The sequence below is a fragment of the Argentina anserina genome, chromosome 5 (genome assembly GCF_933775445.1).
Source record: "Argentina anserina chromosome 5, drPotAnse1.1, whole genome shotgun sequence".
Lineage (NCBI taxonomy): Eukaryota > Viridiplantae > Streptophyta > Magnoliopsida > Rosales > Rosaceae > Argentina > Argentina anserina.
Genome location: NC_065876.1, coordinates 11,145,338 through 11,163,141, shown reverse-complemented (window position 1 = coordinate 11,163,141; position 17,804 = coordinate 11,145,338). Strand labels below are relative to the sequence as shown.

At 38.2% G+C, this 17,804-nt stretch overlaps 4 protein-coding genes across 6 annotated transcripts; 2 read left to right on the top strand and 2 right to left on the bottom strand.

Moving 5' to 3' along the window:
* Positions 1-444: 444 nt before the first annotated feature.
* LOC126795290 (putative glycerol-3-phosphate transporter 4) lies at positions 445-4,568 on the bottom strand. The gene is made up of 3 exons (XM_050522131.1): positions 3,093-4,568; positions 1,601-2,143; positions 445-853 (listed from the first exon to the last, which is right to left on the bottom strand). The coding sequence occupies exons 1-3, from the start codon at positions 4,132-4,134 to the stop codon at positions 816-818; spliced, it is 1,623 nt and encodes a 540-aa protein (XP_050378088.1). The 5' UTR covers positions 4,135-4,568; the 3' UTR covers positions 445-815.
* A 1,524-nt stretch (positions 4,569-6,092) lies between these two features.
* On the top strand, positions 6,093-8,010 carry LOC126794715 (50S ribosomal protein L19-1, chloroplastic). The gene is made up of 5 exons (XM_050521483.1): positions 6,093-6,224; positions 6,323-6,688; positions 6,987-7,073; positions 7,162-7,295; positions 7,700-8,010. The coding sequence occupies exons 1-5, from the start codon at positions 6,201-6,203 to the stop codon at positions 7,806-7,808; spliced, it is 720 nt and encodes a 239-aa protein (XP_050377440.1). The 5' UTR covers positions 6,093-6,200; the 3' UTR covers positions 7,809-8,010.
* A 1,385-nt stretch (positions 8,011-9,395) lies between these two features.
* Positions 9,396-9,875, bottom strand: LOC126795505 (uncharacterized). The gene is made up of 2 exons (XM_050522333.1): positions 9,730-9,875; positions 9,396-9,660 (listed from the first exon to the last, which is right to left on the bottom strand). The coding sequence occupies exons 1-2, from the start codon at positions 9,873-9,875 to the stop codon at positions 9,396-9,398; spliced, it is 411 nt and encodes a 136-aa protein (XP_050378290.1).
* A 3,715-nt stretch (positions 9,876-13,590) lies between these two features.
* On the top strand, positions 13,591-17,488 carry LOC126794611 (vesicle-associated protein 2-1). Of its 3 annotated transcripts, none has more exons than XM_050521367.1 (8): positions 13,591-13,715; positions 13,838-13,956; positions 15,031-15,101; positions 15,196-15,277; positions 15,773-15,888; positions 15,982-16,101; positions 16,581-16,655; positions 17,029-17,488. In XM_050521367.1, exons 2-8 carry the CDS (start codon positions 13,896-13,898, stop codon positions 17,212-17,214), a joined length of 711 nt encoding a protein of 236 aa, XP_050377324.1. In that variant the 5' UTR covers positions 13,591-13,715; positions 13,838-13,895; the 3' UTR covers positions 17,215-17,488. The 3 variants fall into 3 exon arrangements, with proteins under 3 accessions (XP_050377324.1, XP_050377323.1, XP_050377322.1); XM_050521366.1 differs by having other exon boundaries at positions 13,826-13,956; XM_050521365.1 differs by having other exon boundaries at positions 13,597-13,715; positions 13,811-13,956.
* Positions 17,489-17,804: the final 316 nt, after the last annotated feature.

Sequence of the window (17,804 nt, the reverse complement as noted above, 5' to 3'; positions counted from 1 at the left end):
ATTCTGAAATCTAATAGAATTATTTTAACACATCATTATATCTGAAGTTAATACTGGAAAGTTGCTCGTGAGTTTCCAAAAATAAAACCGTGAGGGAAGAGGTATTTATTGTGATTTTTAACTATCAGGACACAACATTTTATTGTTCATTCACAATTAGAGTTTAAGGAGAATGTTCAATATATAGGTGCACGTTTGGCCGATCACATAGAGAACAAAGTCATATACGGGGGATGACCAAGAGAAAGAGTGAACTTCAGCTGTGATCCTTCTCTATTTCTTGTAATTTCTTTCATATCAGATCAGCAACTCAAATGTAAAAACTAGTTTTATACAAGTCAAACTCGCGATCTCTAACTTCAAAAAGAAGACCAAATGAAAATGAACTCTTATTATACTTCTCATGAAATATTTAAACACCAAAAAGTATTGAGCTTGAAGAAATTTGAAATGCAGTGCCATCGAGCAAACATATATTCTCAGTCATCAGCATTAATTATTTCAAAGACAAAGTCCTACTTGAAGAGGACAACTGACCCAAAGTACACAAAATCTGAATGTTGCTTGTAAGTAACTAAGTATCTACATATATTACAGACGGTGAACACCAAAAAGGGTGCTAAAAACTACTTCTGGAGCCAATGCAGATTTGACATATAGTGATGCGCTTTCTTTTTTTCTTTTTTCTTTTTTGTAGTACGGCCAAAATATAACTTTTACTCGAGAGTACAAGGAACCTTGTTAAGCTTGGATGTCTCACTATAGTGAACTTTTTGTTATCTCCAGCATCTGATGAAGCTTCTGCAGACTTAGTATCATCGTTGATCACTTAAAAGTGGTTGTGATGCAGGAGCTACATGAAAAGAGAGAGAGAGAGAGAGAGAGAGAGAGAGAGAGAGAGAGAGTAAAGAACAAAGCAGATTGTCAGGGTGTTCATCATACCAATATAAACACAACTTTGTTCAGATGGTGAAAAAAAATCGTTCTATGAAGATTTAGTAATACTAGGCTATTTTAAAGCATTCCCGACATCTATCCTTGAAAAATTATACTTAACAAGAGAAACAACTCAAATCCACTGAACCAGACCAGGGACCATCAAAATCTGTAAAAATTGCTCGGTGATATAAAAGTGTAGAACAAATCATGAATCATAAACTTCAAGCATGCCTAACAGACTAACAAGAAACTTTATCAGAAGGATTCTCAGTGTATTAATCCATTAAATCTCTCTCTTTTCATGTATGTTAGATGAAACTATTAAATCCATACATGAATTATGTGTTGAGCACCAACCCACATTGGTTGAGCCAAGTACTTAAACCATATTAATTGCTCCACATAGTTAATATGTGGTTTTAGATGTCATATTTCAACATCTGCTGAAGCATGCACTTCATTTTCATTGCAACAGTTTAGCCACCATGTGAAAATTATCTTAAGAAGGATCACACATAAGGATCGTGTCAGTGGTATGACAAGTATGAGTGTATCACCACCTAACTGTGGAGTACCAAATGAAAGGCAATACCTAACATTGGTATTGACTAAACAATGCACATACATCCTTCCTAAGAACATATAGATGGGGAAAATTTACCTTTGAAATTCTGTTGCCCACTGGACACAGGCGGTTTAGAAGTCTTCTCAGAAATTTCAGAGATAACCAAACGTGATAATAGAAGCCCGGCTATAAGAGCACAAACCATAAGCATCACGAATACTGCATCCCATCCCTTTGTTGAAAGGAAACCAGTAAGAAGAGGACCAAAAGCAGCACCAACTGATCCAGTACCATCAATAATGGCAGTAACTGTTGCCAATGCTCGCGAATTACCTCTAAGCGAACTGTGTGTCCCAAGGTCTGCAGAAACTGCAGTAGTGATAAGTGCATACGGCCCATTAATAAACAATCCAGCAACCATCATAAGCACAATGTTGATATTGTGTGAAATACTCCCATATCTGCGATATAAAAGCATTGCTGGAATTGCAGCATACATGAAGCAGGCTGCTGTAGTAGCTCGAGCATTAAGTTTATCGGATATGTAGCCGGCAAGGATTCCACCAACTATGCCCCCAACATCAAACAAAGTAGAGAGATTACCAGCAGATTTCACAGAAACATACTCTCCTCCAATTTCTGCATAATGATAAAAGGGAACGAGGTTGGACCTAATATTAGATACAGTTCTTAATTAAGGCCTAACAAATTCAACAATGGAGAAGTCCTTCAGTTTTTCATGGCTGTATCATAAACATGTTATATAAATTTATATTGTGATTGTTTTCCAATACCAGAAATACCTATAAAGAACAGCACAAGTATGGAAAATAATAAATGCATGGCATTTTTAATTGATGTTACTAATCCACAATAGTACAGACAGGTCATGCATATACTGATAGGAGATCCTCACTTCCTCAGAGTGATATTGGAACAATGAAGCCTCATCACAAAGACACATTGCCTCTCTTAGTACTGTTAGTCTATTACTCAACATGGTTGCCAACCTACGGTGTATTAATAGGTGCCACATGATTTATTCCAAGCTAGAATTTTCTGAGGCAGTTACAAAAGATTTATTAGATTATTAGAGTTTAAACTAGATTGTCAACTAAAAGTTGATAACATATATTCTTGTCTCCAATTGAGTTAAGGTTTTACAATCATTTAGCTATTAAGGTTTAGATGACTGCAGTGACTACCATCTCTAGGATGTTTGGTGAAAATATTATATTTCTCTAGAGAAGCATTTGCATCAATAACAATAAGATATATGGATTACTCCTAACAACCTAGTTAGTGTATGATACATAAATTTATTTTGGGTTTGTATCTAGAGTAATGCTAACTGTAGTGGACCAGTCTTCTGCCAGTATTACTCTTGGCAATGAATCAACAACCTGAATACTTGCAATGTTCTGAATCTTCTCATTCTAAACTGAAGCACCGAAGCACACATGATAAAAAACAAAAGAGTATAATCTATCTCAGAAACAACACATCATATCAGGTTCTATCAGCAACTACAAGGCCAAAAACCAGATATAGCAATCGAGGTAAACAAAAACTGTGAGAAACAAGTTACCTGTCTGACTTAAATAAAATGGTAGCCAGTACAAAAATGTGTAGGCTACGAGCTTTGCAAAGAAGAGGCACAACGCAAAGGGTATAACTCCTGGTATGGCACAAGCTTCAAGAAGACCAACACCGGTCCTAGTCACAGACCCAGCTCTTGATATATTTGTTTCACTCTCCACCCGAATTCCTTTTCCCACATTAGCTTCTACATCAGTAGGAACTGCCTCCAAACTCGAAGCTGAACCATGTGGACTAGAAAATCCAATATCTTCAGGATATGCAGGCAATAACAAGAAAACAAGTATTCCCCCCAATGCAATAAACGCGCCGGGAACTATAAAACACCAACCCCAACCATAGTCCAGAACACTAGCAGCGAGCAGCGAGCCGCTAATATTCCCAACCGAAGTATGTGCATTCCATATCCCCATTATCAAGCCCCTCTTCCCCTTCCCAAACCAATTCCCAATCACAGCAACAACAGAAGGCCAACCTGTTGCTTGGAACAGCCCTGCAACCATCTGCATTCCCAGATAGAATCCAAACACATGAATGTCCCAAAAGTACCCCATTCCAAACAGCGCTACGAAAACGCCACTCCCAATCATCCCACATGTCAAGAACAATCTTAGGTCCAGCGTATCGCCCAAATGCCCAGCAACATACATTCCTAATGAGTAACATGCTAAAAAAGCAACATCAATCTCACCCAATTTCGTCGTCCCATCCTTGCTATTAAAAGGAGCCCAACCCTTGTCTCTCAACCTATGAAAATTATGAGTATCATTCCCCACATAATGTGTCTTGATAAAGACCTGGCCAAGCCAGGGGAGGACCAAGCCATTGTCTTTCTTGGCGGGTTCAGGATACAATACACTTTTGACTATACTGCTGGGTTTTCTTGAAGCATGGTAGCTGGTGTAAGCAACAAAAGTAAGAAGCAAAACAACATATCTATATGTAGAGAATCTCCAATCTTTCCCTCTAATGCTTCTGATCAATGAAATCCCAGGTGGGGTTCCTCTTACTGTATCAAAACTACTAGACATATCGTTCACTTCCTCTAAAAACCATACAAAACACAAACCCAAGGAAACACTTTATTTTGTTTTCAAGTCACAAACCTTCCACCACCTTCATTCTCATTTCAAACCACATTATCTCTTGAACCCAGAACGCAGAATAATGAGTTTGATGCGTTAAAGTATTGAAAAGAGGAGAGAAATAGGCTTACTGGATTTGACGGCCATGCTGGGAATAGAGAGCCATTACGGGTTTGTATTCGAGAGAAACAGAGGGAGAGAGAGTGTGAGGAAAAGCGAAGAAGACGGAGGAGCAATGAAGGAAAGAGGGAGGACACGTGGCAGTCTGGGAGAGAATGAGAGTATTTACTGGAGCAAATATTCCAAACAGAGGCCGGAGCAATGACGATTGTTTGTGATACGGTGATCGACCGGCGGTTTTATTGAATAAAGTACGAGGGTTTCCGGGGACGCGTGGCGAGTTACAGGGGTGTTGAGAAGCCATGAATCACGCATAGGTACCAATTACAAATATATAGCGTCGAATAGTTTTATGTATTTGAATTTAGAAAAAAAATCAGCCTCGACTCTTCTAACAAGGTCAGTATAATATTTATACTTTGAGTTATATCAACATAGTACACAAATTCGTAATTCGCTATTAATAACGGGTCTGACGTTAATTTCTGTCACGATTCTGTATTTTTGATAACGTGCCACGCACGTGACCACGAAAACAAAAAAGTATTTAGTACCAAAACTCTTATGGCAAGCTCAATGTAGTACCTATACTTTGAGTTGCATCAATGTAGTACATAAACTTGCAATTTTCTATCAACAACGGCTTTGAAACCAATTTCCGGAGGGGTTCCATCTTCTAGGTCACGTATCCCAACCTCTTGTCTCTTCCCCCTTCTTTTCCTTCTTTTTCATTGTGACTTCTTCCACATTTTATTTATGAGCTCAGATTTCGAGACAAAGCAATATCATCAGTTGTGTTTCGAATTCTTCCAATCTCTTCAACCACGATGATGACTTCTCCCAACTCAACAGCTCCTCCTTGAGCCACCACATCATCTCCCTCACCTCCTCTACCTATAGCCTCCTCACCCTCGACCCTCCCCCTTCCTCCATCGCTACCCCCACCACTCATTTCACCCCACCTTCCCAATTCACATTTGGGTCCATCTTCCCGACCTCCTTCTCTAAGCCCAGGTCTCTCTAGTCCAACCCAAAGCCCCTCCGGAAAATGACCTCATACCCATCGTTGATAGCAAATTATGAGTTTGGGTACTATATTGGTACAACTCAGAGTATCAGTACTACGTTGACATTACCACAAGAATTGTACTAAATAGACGGAGCCGGGACGGAAATTGGCCTCAAAATCGTCGTTGATGGCAAATTACGAGTTTGGGCACTATATTGGTACAACTCAGAGTAACCTTGTCACAAAAGTTTGGGGACCGATGCTGAAATTTTTTCTTGAATTTATACAATGTAAATGACAAGATTACATATTGATAAATGGTAATTCTCGCATTCATTTGACTAAGATTGCACTTCCACTTATTGTGATTGTATGTAATTCGAATTCGATCACAGTTAAATTCATATGATTCATTGTCCAAGTACATATCACAGTTACAAAATCAACATCAGATTCAATCCGCTTCATTTTTCACTCGGCGATTCCAGTCTATCCCCGTATAAAGTTCTTCCATCAACTTCCTGTCATCAAATTTACAACATAACATTACTTAATGTATAACCATTAAGCGATGACACGAATCTAAGCCTAAAATTCTCGATACTATAACTGATACTGATTACACAATGTATTTGTTTTATCTAACTTTACCCTATACCCTGATTCGGAACCATTCAACATCCATATTTACTCTTCTTCTAAATCACGTGTAAGTCACGTGATAATTAGATAGAATAGATAAGGGGACCTTTGTCTTCCTCTTCTCCCTTCTCCTGTGAGCTCTGGTAAACCCATCCACACTCCCATGACCTCTCCTCTCTAACTCTCTCTCTTTCTCTCTCCCTGCAACTCTTCCTTCCCACAAACCCTAAATCCGACAGTCATGGGCTCTAAGGTCCTTCCTCAGGTACTCTCTCTCTCTCTCTCATTCTCTATATACATTGATTCTGTTTGTGTGAGCCAATTCTCATAATGAAATGAATTTCAAATTTGAATTTTGTGCAGGCTCTGCTAACAATCCCAAGAAACCCTAACCAGTACGCGTCGGTAAAGCTCGGCTTCTCGTCCGCCGTGTCTCGTCCCACTTCCTTCAGTTCCAGCGGCGTTTCGCTCTCTAGGGCTTCCTCGAGCTCAATCAGGTCCAAATTCAGCCCCATAGTGGCTGCAAAGTCCAGAAGAGACTTCACCGTGAGAGCCGAGTCGGAAGGCGAAGCCGGAGCGGCTGAGAATGAAGAAGCTGTTAGTGAACCGGCTTCGGAGGCTGTAGTGGAAGCTGAAGCAGGAGCAGTTGTGGAGACTGAGCCTGAGCCTGAGCCTGAAGAGAAGACGCCGCCGCGGAAGCCTCGTATTAAGCTTGGCGACGTAATGGGGGTAACTTACTCTATCATTCCTTCGTCTTGTTCGTTTTCGTGTAGATTGTAATGTAGGATCATAAATTAGGAGTGATATATGTGGTTAATGACATAATGTCGGATAGAGAGGGACATCGAATTTGTCCCATTGCACATTGGCTAGCAATGTAGTATCGGAAAATACAGATTAAATGTAGCTGTTTTGAACTGGAAGATAGATTTAATCTTGTAATCAAGGATTTAAATCAACTAGTTCTAAAGGCTGTACACCTGTTCTGTTTGTTTGATTCTTAAAAAGATAAGCTATGTTTGTGTAGATACTAAATAGCCGGGCAATTGAGGCGGCAGAGAAGGAAAGGCCAGTTCCAGACATTAGGAGTGGAGATGTTGTGCAAATTAAGCTGGTAAATGTGTTTATGATTTGTTTTTTCTTCTGATTTGATTCCGTTTCAAAGTGTGTTTTGTAATTCTGTGTATGCATATGGGATACAGGAAGTTCCGGAAAACAAGCGTAGATTGTCTAACTATAAAGGTATCGTTATTTCAAAGCAAAATGCTGGCATTCACACAACATTTCGCATTCGGAGGATTATTGCTGGTGTAGGGGTTGAGATTGTTTTTCCTCTGTAAGTTCTTCTGTGGACTTTACTTCTCTTGATTTGGTACTTTGTACGCAATTCCCTTTAATCTAATGCCATCATTCTGAACATATAACTCGGAGAAACTCTGTCTGGGATAGGAAAAGTTACTGATGGGTAATATAGTTTTCTTCATTCCATTCTCCAATTTGAGTTATAGTTATATTCTTTTACATTGATGTTAGTAACAGAAGTGGTCAGTAGCAACTGTAATCTATGAGGTTGTTATACATATGTATGCCACTAACGTGCTAGGATTCTCCTTCCCCTAACTTGCTCAACCCAAGACTCTCCTCAAGTATTAGTTAGTGAAGATTATAAAATGTTTGTTATCATATCTTATTTTTCTGTGAAGAGAGCGTAGATGTCTTACGTCTTATTCCTAATTGCAGATACTCACCACTCATCAAGGAGTTGAAGGTACTTAGTCACAGGAAGGTCAGAAGGGCGAGACTGTATTATTTGAGAGACAAACTTCCTAGGTTGTCAACTTTCAAGTGAGAAAGAGCGATTCCAGCCGTTCCTTGAGAAAGAGTAGTCCAATGAAACCTGTCACGTTGTAAGAACTATATCCTCTAATCCATTTGATATCATGTGTATCACTTGTCTCCAATAGTTTTGTTGTATGTATTGGTTCTTTCCTATTTGTATTGTTCGTTAAAGTCTACTAGAAGAAAGGATGAAGCTTTTCCTCCAACTATGACATCAAACTTCCAACACTGCATCTAATTTATTTCTTACTGGCCACTCAACTGAATTTTGGAGATAAAATCATGTCTGTGTGCGGATGAGACACTTGCAAACTTATCTAATTGTTAGTTAGGGCCATGATGCATTATTGTCATAGAAAGTAGTTTTGTTTTTTCTGTTTAATCATAAGATGCATTATTCCATGACATTTGATTGCTGTCACCATGTAGTTGAGTGTTTCTGTTTAATCACAAGTTAAGGCCATAGGTATTGTTTCTTTCATCTTGGTTCACACAAAAGCGTGTAATTGAGTGACTTTCAATAAAAATTACTGAATTGCTTTCAAAGTTGGCATTTGCTTCTCTTAGTGTCATATTGATTTAGATCAGGTGCAGTCTTAGACAGTGCCATTGTGCATCCTTTGTCTTAGTTTTCTAGCTCTGTAGCTCCTTTTATATATGCATTGTTCTGATAGAAAATAATAGAATGTATGGAGGGGAGGGAAGAATATGTTGTTTACTTTACTACTTGGAGATTTTTTTTTAAATCTAGTTTAGACTTGAATAGAGTTTAATAAATGAATTAGGAGCTTCATGTCGTCAACAGTGTGCATTCTATAGGTAAAGTGACCTTGAGGTGAAGTTTTAGTCCTTTCTGGCAATGGTCTAAATCCTTGAGACCGGTGTTTATAGCAATACCAGTATGGTGGAAATTTCTGCCTCTGATGTAGTAATCGTTTGGTTTTTCAAAGAGATAGCATCAAGTGTTTCGAAATCCAGTGGCATATATAGAGGGCGAGAGGAGACCTTCGTGTTGCATGATTGATGATCTTCTCTTTTCTTATTTTTCGTTGAACATCAAAAACAGTAATTTTTCATTTCCATTGATAAGAAGGGAATTGCTTGACAACCCACCAGCTTATGCAGCAGGTGTTACAAACTTGCAACAATAAGAAAAGAAAAAAATTAGAAGAAAGAACAAAGAAGGGAGAAATGCAACATGTTATAACTACGCCACAGAGGCACAGACCAACTTTAAAAACCGATAAGCTCTCTACCAGGCCACGATTCTATTTTCTCCAAGTACTTGACTGGAACAACACCGTCAAATAGTGGAGACATTCCAAGAACGTTGATGTCATTAAGGGAACCTAGAAGTCCAAAATATGCATGTCAAATTCAAGTATCATACGATGCAACCGCCTCCAAAATGATTGTCGGTTTTCCTTTTATGGCATGTGCAATGCCCTTGCCATGAAGTAGGGCAGTTCTTCCAACTCTAGTGCATGCAATCGAGACTTCCAACCATTCTAGGGAACCCTCTATTATCAGCATGTCCAAGCAACCGCCGCAAATCCGCTGGAGATGGTCGATGAAGATAATGCTTGTGGTACACATTTCAAATTGCTCTAGTAAAATGTTGCAAAATCTCCATAATCGAAGATTCAGCTACATCAAGAAATTCATCACACAAATCCCCAGGAAGACCGTAAGCGAGCATCTTCATTGCACATGTTAACTTATGTTCTGTAGAGAGGCCAACTCTTCCAGAAGCGTCACGCGTTTGGACAAAGTAAGGATCGTAGTTGGCAACTCCATTCATCATTTGGTCAAATAGATGAGGTCGCATTCTGTATCTTCTACGAAAAATATCACCCTCAAACCTACATGGTGAAGTATAGTACAAAGCCTTCAATCATCGATCCATCTCTTCCCGCTCTCTTGGGATGTACCAACGGCCTTCTCGAGAACCACCCCATTGCGATTCTTCCTCTTGGATCCTCTGGATTTCGGAGGCAGCTGCTTGCATGGCTCTTTGACGATTCCTTGTAATGGAATCTTCTTCCTCTTTCTTTAGCAGTTTCCGAAGCTTGTTCATTGTTGCAGATCACCAAACTTATCAAGTGAAAATGAAAAGCTCAAATTTCAATTTGAGGGAGAGAAATGTTTGTGAATTGGTGAATTTTGTGGAGTGTCGGTTATGATACTTATCGACAATTTTACAATGATTAGTGAAGATAAGATATGACATGTAGCAGATAAAAATCTAACCGCAATCTCACCGTCCAATCAACATTTAACACGTGGCAAAGACACACACACATATATGATATTGGGGCAACATCACAATATATTTTACTAGTTTATGAAAAACATGTTTGAATTCATTTTAACGAATAATATATTATTTTCATAGAAAAACGAAATAATATATCATATAATGTATAATATATAAAAATGGTAGAATTGTGATTATATTAAAATAAAATGATTAAAATATAAAACGCGTATGAGTTTTTGGGTCATCCTTGTTGAAGATACTTTGATGGTTTGACAAAAATGAGTTTAAGTGACCCAAAATTTGGGTTTGAGTATAGGTTTTGGGTCATCTTGTTGGAGATCTTGTTGGAGATGCCCTAACACAGTAATTGTGCATATCCTATAAAACGGTATTGGAAATATTGTAAATTGTTGATCGGATTACTTGGGTGGTTGATCGTGAATTGACCGTCGCCTTGCTCCCTATACATTCTTGTAAACGGATCGACTGTGGCTTTGAGTTTATAGGCCTCTAGCTGTTCCCGTCGGTATCATTCACCTCCCATTTGTTCCCCCAGCGTTTACACCATCACCACCGGAAATTGAATCATGCATGCATGTGCTATTTGCATCGAGGGCTTTGAGGCCGGCGTCCAAGTGATACGCTTGCTTTGTTCCCAAATACCACCTTTACCAATTAGTTCACCATTCCCTCTACGCCCCACCATTGCTAGAGGATCGAAGCAACATCCTGAGTTAGCTTAGCATTGTTACTCTCTTTGTGCTGAATCTCCGAAGCCGAGCGAGCTGGATTGGAGATATTGGATCGAAGCCCTAGTATTTTCTGTTGCTTCCACCATGTGTTAGTGTCCAACTAAATTTCTCTCTCACACACACATTTCTGTTTGAAGCTACTTTCTCTTACACTCCCTCACAGAGTCACATGCACAGAGTTAGCTAGGGATTATCACTCTTTTTCTGATCTTGGGTTTGGCGTGGAATTAATGTGTATGTATGGCAACTTGTGGTAAAGGAAGAGGAATATTCTAATCTTGCAGTTGAGAGTGACGTTGGAGGTTATCCCTTGATCTGTTGATCCCAATAAGCTTAGAATACCATGCATGTACATAATCGATTCCTCTAAGTCTTTCTACACACACGCGCGGCGCGCGCACACGTATATATTTCTTTATCTTCATAGCATCTCTCACTATAAAGTAAAATTGGTAAAGTATAAGTGATATATGACTTATCACTTTAACATATTCTTTAGCATTTTTTTTGTATTTTGTTTTTAAGCTCCCACCATAAGGTATAAATGAAAAGGTATACATAAAATTTTTGGATGACAACGACTATTATTTGAATCCTGATTGAAAAAACGGCTACTATTTTTTTTGTCAACATTTATAATGGCTAGTTAACGAACATTTTTTTAAAATTATATATAAACACATATTCACCACATCAAGAGGTGATGATGATCTTCAAGAGTATTATTTAGTTATTTTACTTTTATGCATCGGTGTGTATGATACTTTTTCCGAACTCAGATGTCATCCCAGAGAAGGTTTTGAAGATGCCGTTAATTATCGTTTATAAATCATAATTATTATATATTAAAATAATTTAACTCGATCATATTCAATATTGGGCTCATATGAAAGACCTCACCGTGAGGTTCGTGATGGTACAATAGTTATTTGTAAAAAATAAAAATAAACATGGTATTTATGGAGAAAATTAATATGTAACTAAAATTAAAATGGATATAATTGGAATATTAGAAAAAATACGAGGATAGATTGGGAAGAAAATGAAAAAATAATAAAAAATATAACTCATTTACCTTACGGAATGGAATGCCATAGATAACATTTCACTGTTCACATAAGGCAAAACAATTTTTGGGGAAATGAGTGATACCTTATGGTGGGAGGTGGTGGTAAAATATATTAATGATTTTAGCTTATGGTGGGAGATGGTCTCACAAATCTGCAACAGTAATATCGATTTGTATTGCATGAGCAAGGATCATTGGACACATTTTTCGTTCTGGACTTGTGGTTGTTGGAAGATTATTAGACAGTAGATCGATACTACTGATTATTCGAATGCTGAAGAGGTTAACAGCTTCCGAATTGAAGCTTTATTATGATCTAGAGAGGGACTGGAAAGGTTTTAAGCTACAGTTTGATGGTATATAGGGGGTTGAGATGAAAGAAATGTGAATCAAAAGATCATCGTACGTGTATATATGCATGATCATTGGAAATTAAATAGGGATGTATTGTTTTTAGCTGATCTGATACAGTCTATACGTTGCATAGCGCTTGACCTCTCATCTGTACACGGGGTAATTTCTTTTAGATTTTAATAGTTTGAGTGGCTAGCTTGATCGAATTGGTATCGTTTTGGTTTTCAGCTCTTAGTAGTTAGTACTCGAGCTAGGTTGGTGCTAATCAGTACATGTAAATTGTAAAATGCATGTATGCATGTCGGAGTGAAACCGGCCATGAACATACGTGATGTGTATATCACTGAGTGTGACTACATGTACTTGAGTTCATAGTTTGGTACGGCTGTAGCATAATTTGGAAGCAATATAGGAATAGCTGAATTAGGAATATAAGAGGACGCTACATCAATTCCCACTATCAAAAAGAGTCCCCTAACCACACGAACAAAGAGTGCGAGCACTAGAGCAGGTTCATATATGAAGCTCAGTGCTTACCAATCACAAGTTATCAAATATACTTTTTCAAAAATTAAGTAGCGCTTAGATGATCAAAACCATCAAATGTATATGATAATATCTGCCAATATTAGTCGGGTTAGATATGCGGCAACTATTAATTACTGTCATGATGTTGTTATGAAGTGGGATGTTGATTTATCCGTAACGTAACCTTAACTGTTAATTTTGATATTTTTAGAGCAGATTGCCCTAGAAACGGTTCTTTATTAATTTGGAATGGTAGAATGACATTGTCAACTACTACATGCACAACTCAAGATGACCATCCACTCAAACGCTTGCTGTGGCCGGTGTTGGTACGCGAAACAGGCGCGATTTTAGTCTATATTTTCATACAAGAAGGCACAGAGAGAGAGAGAGAGAGAGACGTACCCCACTTCCAGTCTGGTAAGTAGTAGAGACGGGTCCTCCCTCGGTTTATTTTTTTGGGTTTCATTACGAGAAACCGAGAATACAGAGCTTAAGCAATCAAATTTGCTGACTAATATTTTTATGTCCACTTTTTTTAAATTCAGACATGTATTTTTTCTAACTCATATTTAAATAATAATTAAATAATTAAATTAAAAAAAGGTGGACACAAGTGCGCGTAAGAATGGTGCTCGCAGATTTGTTAGAGCAAAGAGAGGAGCTAGCTAAACCAAACAAGAAGCAAAGAATGCTAAGAAAACAAGCTGAAAGGAAACTAAACAAAAGCTACCACAGACAGGGCTATACATTCGAAAGCTTTTCCTTCTCTCTCACTTTTGAACCGGGCTTCGCCATTCCCCTCCCCTCGACACGTGTCCTCTGCTCCTCCTCCTCCTCTCTTTCTGAGAGTTTTCCGGTAGTGTCGTGAAGATCGCTCGGACTGACGCCCGTACTTGGTGGGCGGCCCAACCGCAGAAATTGGACCGAGCAATCCGTACTCTTCCACCATGTGTTAGTCCCTTGTTCAATTTCACTCTCTCTCCTCTCACATTCTCCTTCATTCCATTCTCTCTCTATCTCTCTCTGAAACCTGACGATGATGTTAGGGTTTGTTGTCCTAGTCCGAATGCCAGTGTTTTGAGATTGTTCGCCGAAAATATACAAGTCCAATCTTAGCCTTGGTTGGCCATCATGAGTGCCGGTGGCGGTAATCAGTTGATCTCTGTTCTTCCCGAGGAGCTCAGATTTCAATGTAATCTCCCTCTCCCTCTCTGTTTTCCTTATGCATTTGTCAAGTTGCTGATATTCATGTAAATGCATGAACAGGGGATTATGCATTTTGTTGATCTTGTTAGTTTTTTATTTTATATATTTTTGATCGGTTATTAGAAGTTTGGTATGTAAAAGTGAAACAATGTTTCTGGTTTAGATTGGTGACATGAAAAGGCTTGAGTTACAAGTTTGATGGGTAGGTATGATTGAGCCAGTGAAATATGTGTGGTGAGATTGTGGTAGGTGGTAAGACTAGGTGGACTATGATCTTACATCATAGCAGATGATGGTAATCGCAGTACAAGTGTCTAGGAATCAAATTTAAGATTGGTTTCTTTGTCTGTGCCTGACCTTAAGACATTATTTGTTTACTGCTATTGTGCTCGTCATCTTGTTTGGTTTGTGGCGGTGTCTGGATTTGTATCCTCTGCATTTTCGAGCCCTGCGTTTTTTTCAATTTTTTGTTGTTTATAGTTTGTCATATGCGGTTTTTTGAGCTAAATGATACTTTGGTTACTACTGCTAGACAGCTTTATAGTTTTGCCAGCCCCATGGCTACAACCCAGGTTATGGTAGGAATCTTCACATATAATGCTGTTGTCTGAGTAACGAAAACTGGTATATCACTAGTAGTCCTATCTAAGTTCAATAGAATACATATAAGAAGTTGGGCAAGGGAGAAATATACAATAAGCTGTTATATATGAAGTTGACTAGAAACTATATGAATTGTTGCCGTAATTAGAGGTTACAGTCTGTATTATCAAGGTTATGCTTGTATTGGACCCGTAATTAGACAAACATATACAACACAATTTATATCTGGTGTCATCAATTGTTTGCTTGGTCTTTGAGATGGTTCAAATTGAAAAGAATTTTTTTTATAGATGAATGCAAATGAGCACGTACCAGTGATACCACACTGTAACCTCATATCCTTATAGTGGCATCCTCCAGGAAGGTTGTCAAACACTGGTTATGTATCTGTTCTTGGATAATTTAGAATTGTTTGATACAGCTCTAATGGACTATTGGTTTGCTATTTGCTGATCAGTTGAGCTGGAAAAACAAAGCTTTTGTGACCTTAAAGTCATCAACAACACAGAAAACCATATCGCTTTCAAGGTACGAGTTCTTTTGGTGAATGATACTTTGTTTTGGTGACATAAGTATGTTTTGTTCAACATGTTTTTGATAGTTTGTACTTTTTGTTCCCTAGGTTAAAACCACTTCCCCTAAGAAGTACTTTGTACGGCCCAACACTGGTGTTATACAGGCTTGGAACTCATGTGTCATCAGAGGTGCTACTAAATACAGTGTTACAGTTATCATTTTTTGCTCTTAACAATTTTAGCTTCACATTGATAGTAAGAAAGAAATTCTAAAAAATATGAAGGTAACCTTGGAATACACTTCAAAACAAATGATCTCCCTACTGGTTTAGCTAATAAGATATGGATGCATCTTAGGAATACACCAATGGAATATCTTACTATATTTCTGAGGACATATAGGTATCTTAGAAGTACGCTGCCCGATGATCAACTCCATTGCTTTAGCTGTAACTGTAATGAGTGAACTTGAAACGTCCCACGTATGATAAAATTTTTGGAGTACATTGCTGATGAATGACAACTATAGGCTAGCGTCTAAGAGTTGTACCAAATATATGTAAGAGTGTTAATATATTCTTGCGCTCTATCCACAAAGTGCTACAAGTGCTTGTTATGTTCTCCTTTCTAGTCTCTCTTAAAAATTTATAATTACTGTATTCCACTAACGGCTGGGATTGGCAGTCACCCTCCAAGCACAACGAGAATATCCTCCAGACATGCAGTGCAAAGATAAATTTCTCCTACAGAGTACGGTAGTGCCTCCAAATTCTGATGTTGATGAACTTCCACAAGATACTGTAAGGAGCTTAAGTTGAACACTAGCATCATATCTTATTACTGTGATTTACCTGAAGTAGTAATGACACTGCACTGTTTAATGTTCCATCCAGTTCACCAAGGAAAGTGGAAGGACAGTAGAGGAGTGCAAGCTTAAAGTTTTGTACATGACTCCGGGTTCAGATCAAGGAAATGAAGACGGAGCTTCTATGCATGGTCTTGATACCAATTCTGTGAGTTTTATTGAACTACACGATTTAGGAATAACGCTTTGTCTTGCTAAAACATGCATGCACAGTGTTTTTGTTCTGGTTCGCTGAAACCAATTCTTCACTGAACCACTTTACATATGTAGTCCTAGAATGAGTAATACATTTCCTCCCTTGCATTTGTAACACGATTTGTCACTAGAAACCAACTCTAGACTTCTTCTGATCACAAGTACGTAGTGTGTTGATTAAGTGAGGGTGGTAGTCAGAATGATATTAAGATAGCAAAGGGATGATTTGGAGAGGCTCTAGTTGCTGGAACAATTGCGATTGTACGTGGTTATATTGTTCTAGCTTACTGTCTTTCAATTCATAGTTCCCTTCCTGAAATCTTTTAAAGTTTATATTTAGTTTCTTGTTAAGCAGACCACATTGGTGTTTTATTATAATTGAAATTTATTCTTCTAATTCTTACTCTGTAAATTTATTTTATTTCAATGTAGAATCAGACTTTCCAGCGCCTGAAAGAAGAAAGAGATTCAGCTGTTAGACAAACACAGACACTTCAACAAGAACTGGTCAGTTTATAATTATTCTTCTTCATGCTCCACAGTAACATAGAGACGACTTTATTAGTTGACATCTAGAATTTTACCGTAAATTCCGAAGTTGTTTAATGCGCATGACAACAGTAGAAGGAGTTGAAAGAAGATAGCATAATCTGTTGGTTTTGTTCATTTCTTCTTTCACTTTTTTATTCTAAACATAAGGTGGTCCAATAGTATACCTGAGATTGACAGGTTGGCAACAGTTGAAATAAGTAGTGTTTATAGTCGCACATTTCCTTTAAAAATGTCAGTTGAAAGAAGATATGAAGAGCATCAACCCAGGCCAATATCTACTCACAACACTCACCAGTCACCACTGATGGTCTACTCTTGTTCATTGCAGGACATACTGAAGAGGCGGAGATACCGGAAAGGTGACCCAGGCTTTTCCTTCACCTTCGCAATTTTTGTGGGGCTTATTGGACTCATGGTTGGCTTCCTCTTAAATCTGTCATTGTCTTCACCACCGATAGAAGCTTCGCCGTCCACCGAAACTTCATCATTAATCGAGTCAACATTGATGGATTAATGTTAGTCAGGTCATAAGGAGAAATCTGACAAACTTCATTGTATAATCCCTTTGGGCGTTCTGGTTGATGGAAAGCTTGCTTCACTTACATACATTTTTTTTCTTTTCTCTTTTGTATATCGATATGGTGCCCTTTATGGCCAGTAGACACCCTTACAATAGGACTTATAAATTTACAAGAATGTGACTTCCTGCTTCAGTCCCCCTTTTGAATTGTAAAGACTGTTGGAACCGATTATCAAGGTCCAGACTTATATATATGGAGTCTTTTATCAATTTATATAATTATTTTGATATGCATGTTAGTACCCAGTATACTTTTGGAGTAGTTGTGATAGAGTTGGAGATGAATTATGGAGACCAGTGGAACTGTTCTTTGAACATGTTGGCGAATAGCAGAATATATGGTCACACAAGTTAAATTAAAAGTGGAGATATATAATGCTAGACCTCTAACAACATCTAAAACCGTGGAACCAGGTATAGATGCTCCACCCTAGCAATGATTGACATCTTGTTTTGTGTGACATGCATATCAACATTGCGTCTAGGGGTAGCGGTGAGGTCGGAATTTTGGGTAGACGACGGCG

Coding starts and splice junctions, on each gene's coding strand:
- LOC126795290 (XM_050522131.1), bottom strand. CDS start 4,134: ATGTCTAGTAGTTTTGATACAGTAAGAGGAACCCCACCTGGGATTTCA. Junction 2,144..3,092: donor ATTTTATTTAAGTCAGACAG/GTAACTTGTTTC, acceptor ATCATTATGCAG/AAATTGGAGGAGAGTATGTT. Junction 854..1,600: donor TGGGCAACAGAATTTCAAAG/GTAAATTTTCCC, acceptor CTTTTCATGTAG/CTCCTGCATCACAACCACTT.
- LOC126794715 (XM_050521483.1), top strand. CDS start 6,201: ATGGGCTCTAAGGTCCTTCCTCAG. Junction 6,225..6,322: donor GCTCTAAGGTCCTTCCTCAG/GTACTCTCTCTC, acceptor AATTTTGTGCAG/GCTCTGCTAACAATCCCAAG. Junction 7,296..7,699: donor GTTGAGATTGTTTTTCCTCT/GTAAGTTCTTCT, acceptor TCCTAATTGCAG/ATACTCACCACTCATCAAGG.
- LOC126795505 (XM_050522333.1), bottom strand. CDS start 9,875: ATGAACAAGCTTCGGAAACTGCTAAAGAAAGAGGAAGAAGATTCCATT. Junction 9,661..9,729: donor GGTTCTCGAGAAGGCCGTTG/GTACATCCCAAG, acceptor TTCACCATGTAG/GTTTGAGGGTGATATTTTTC.
- LOC126794611 (XM_050521367.1), top strand. CDS start 13,896: ATGAGTGCCGGTGGCGGTAATCAGTTGATCTCTGTTCTTCCCGAGGAG. Junction 15,889..15,981: donor ATGAACTTCCACAAGATACT/GTAAGGAGCTTA, acceptor TGTTCCATCCAG/TTCACCAAGGAAAGTGGAAG. Junction 16,102..16,580: donor ATGGTCTTGATACCAATTCT/GTGAGTTTTATT, acceptor ATTTCAATGTAG/AATCAGACTTTCCAGCGCCT.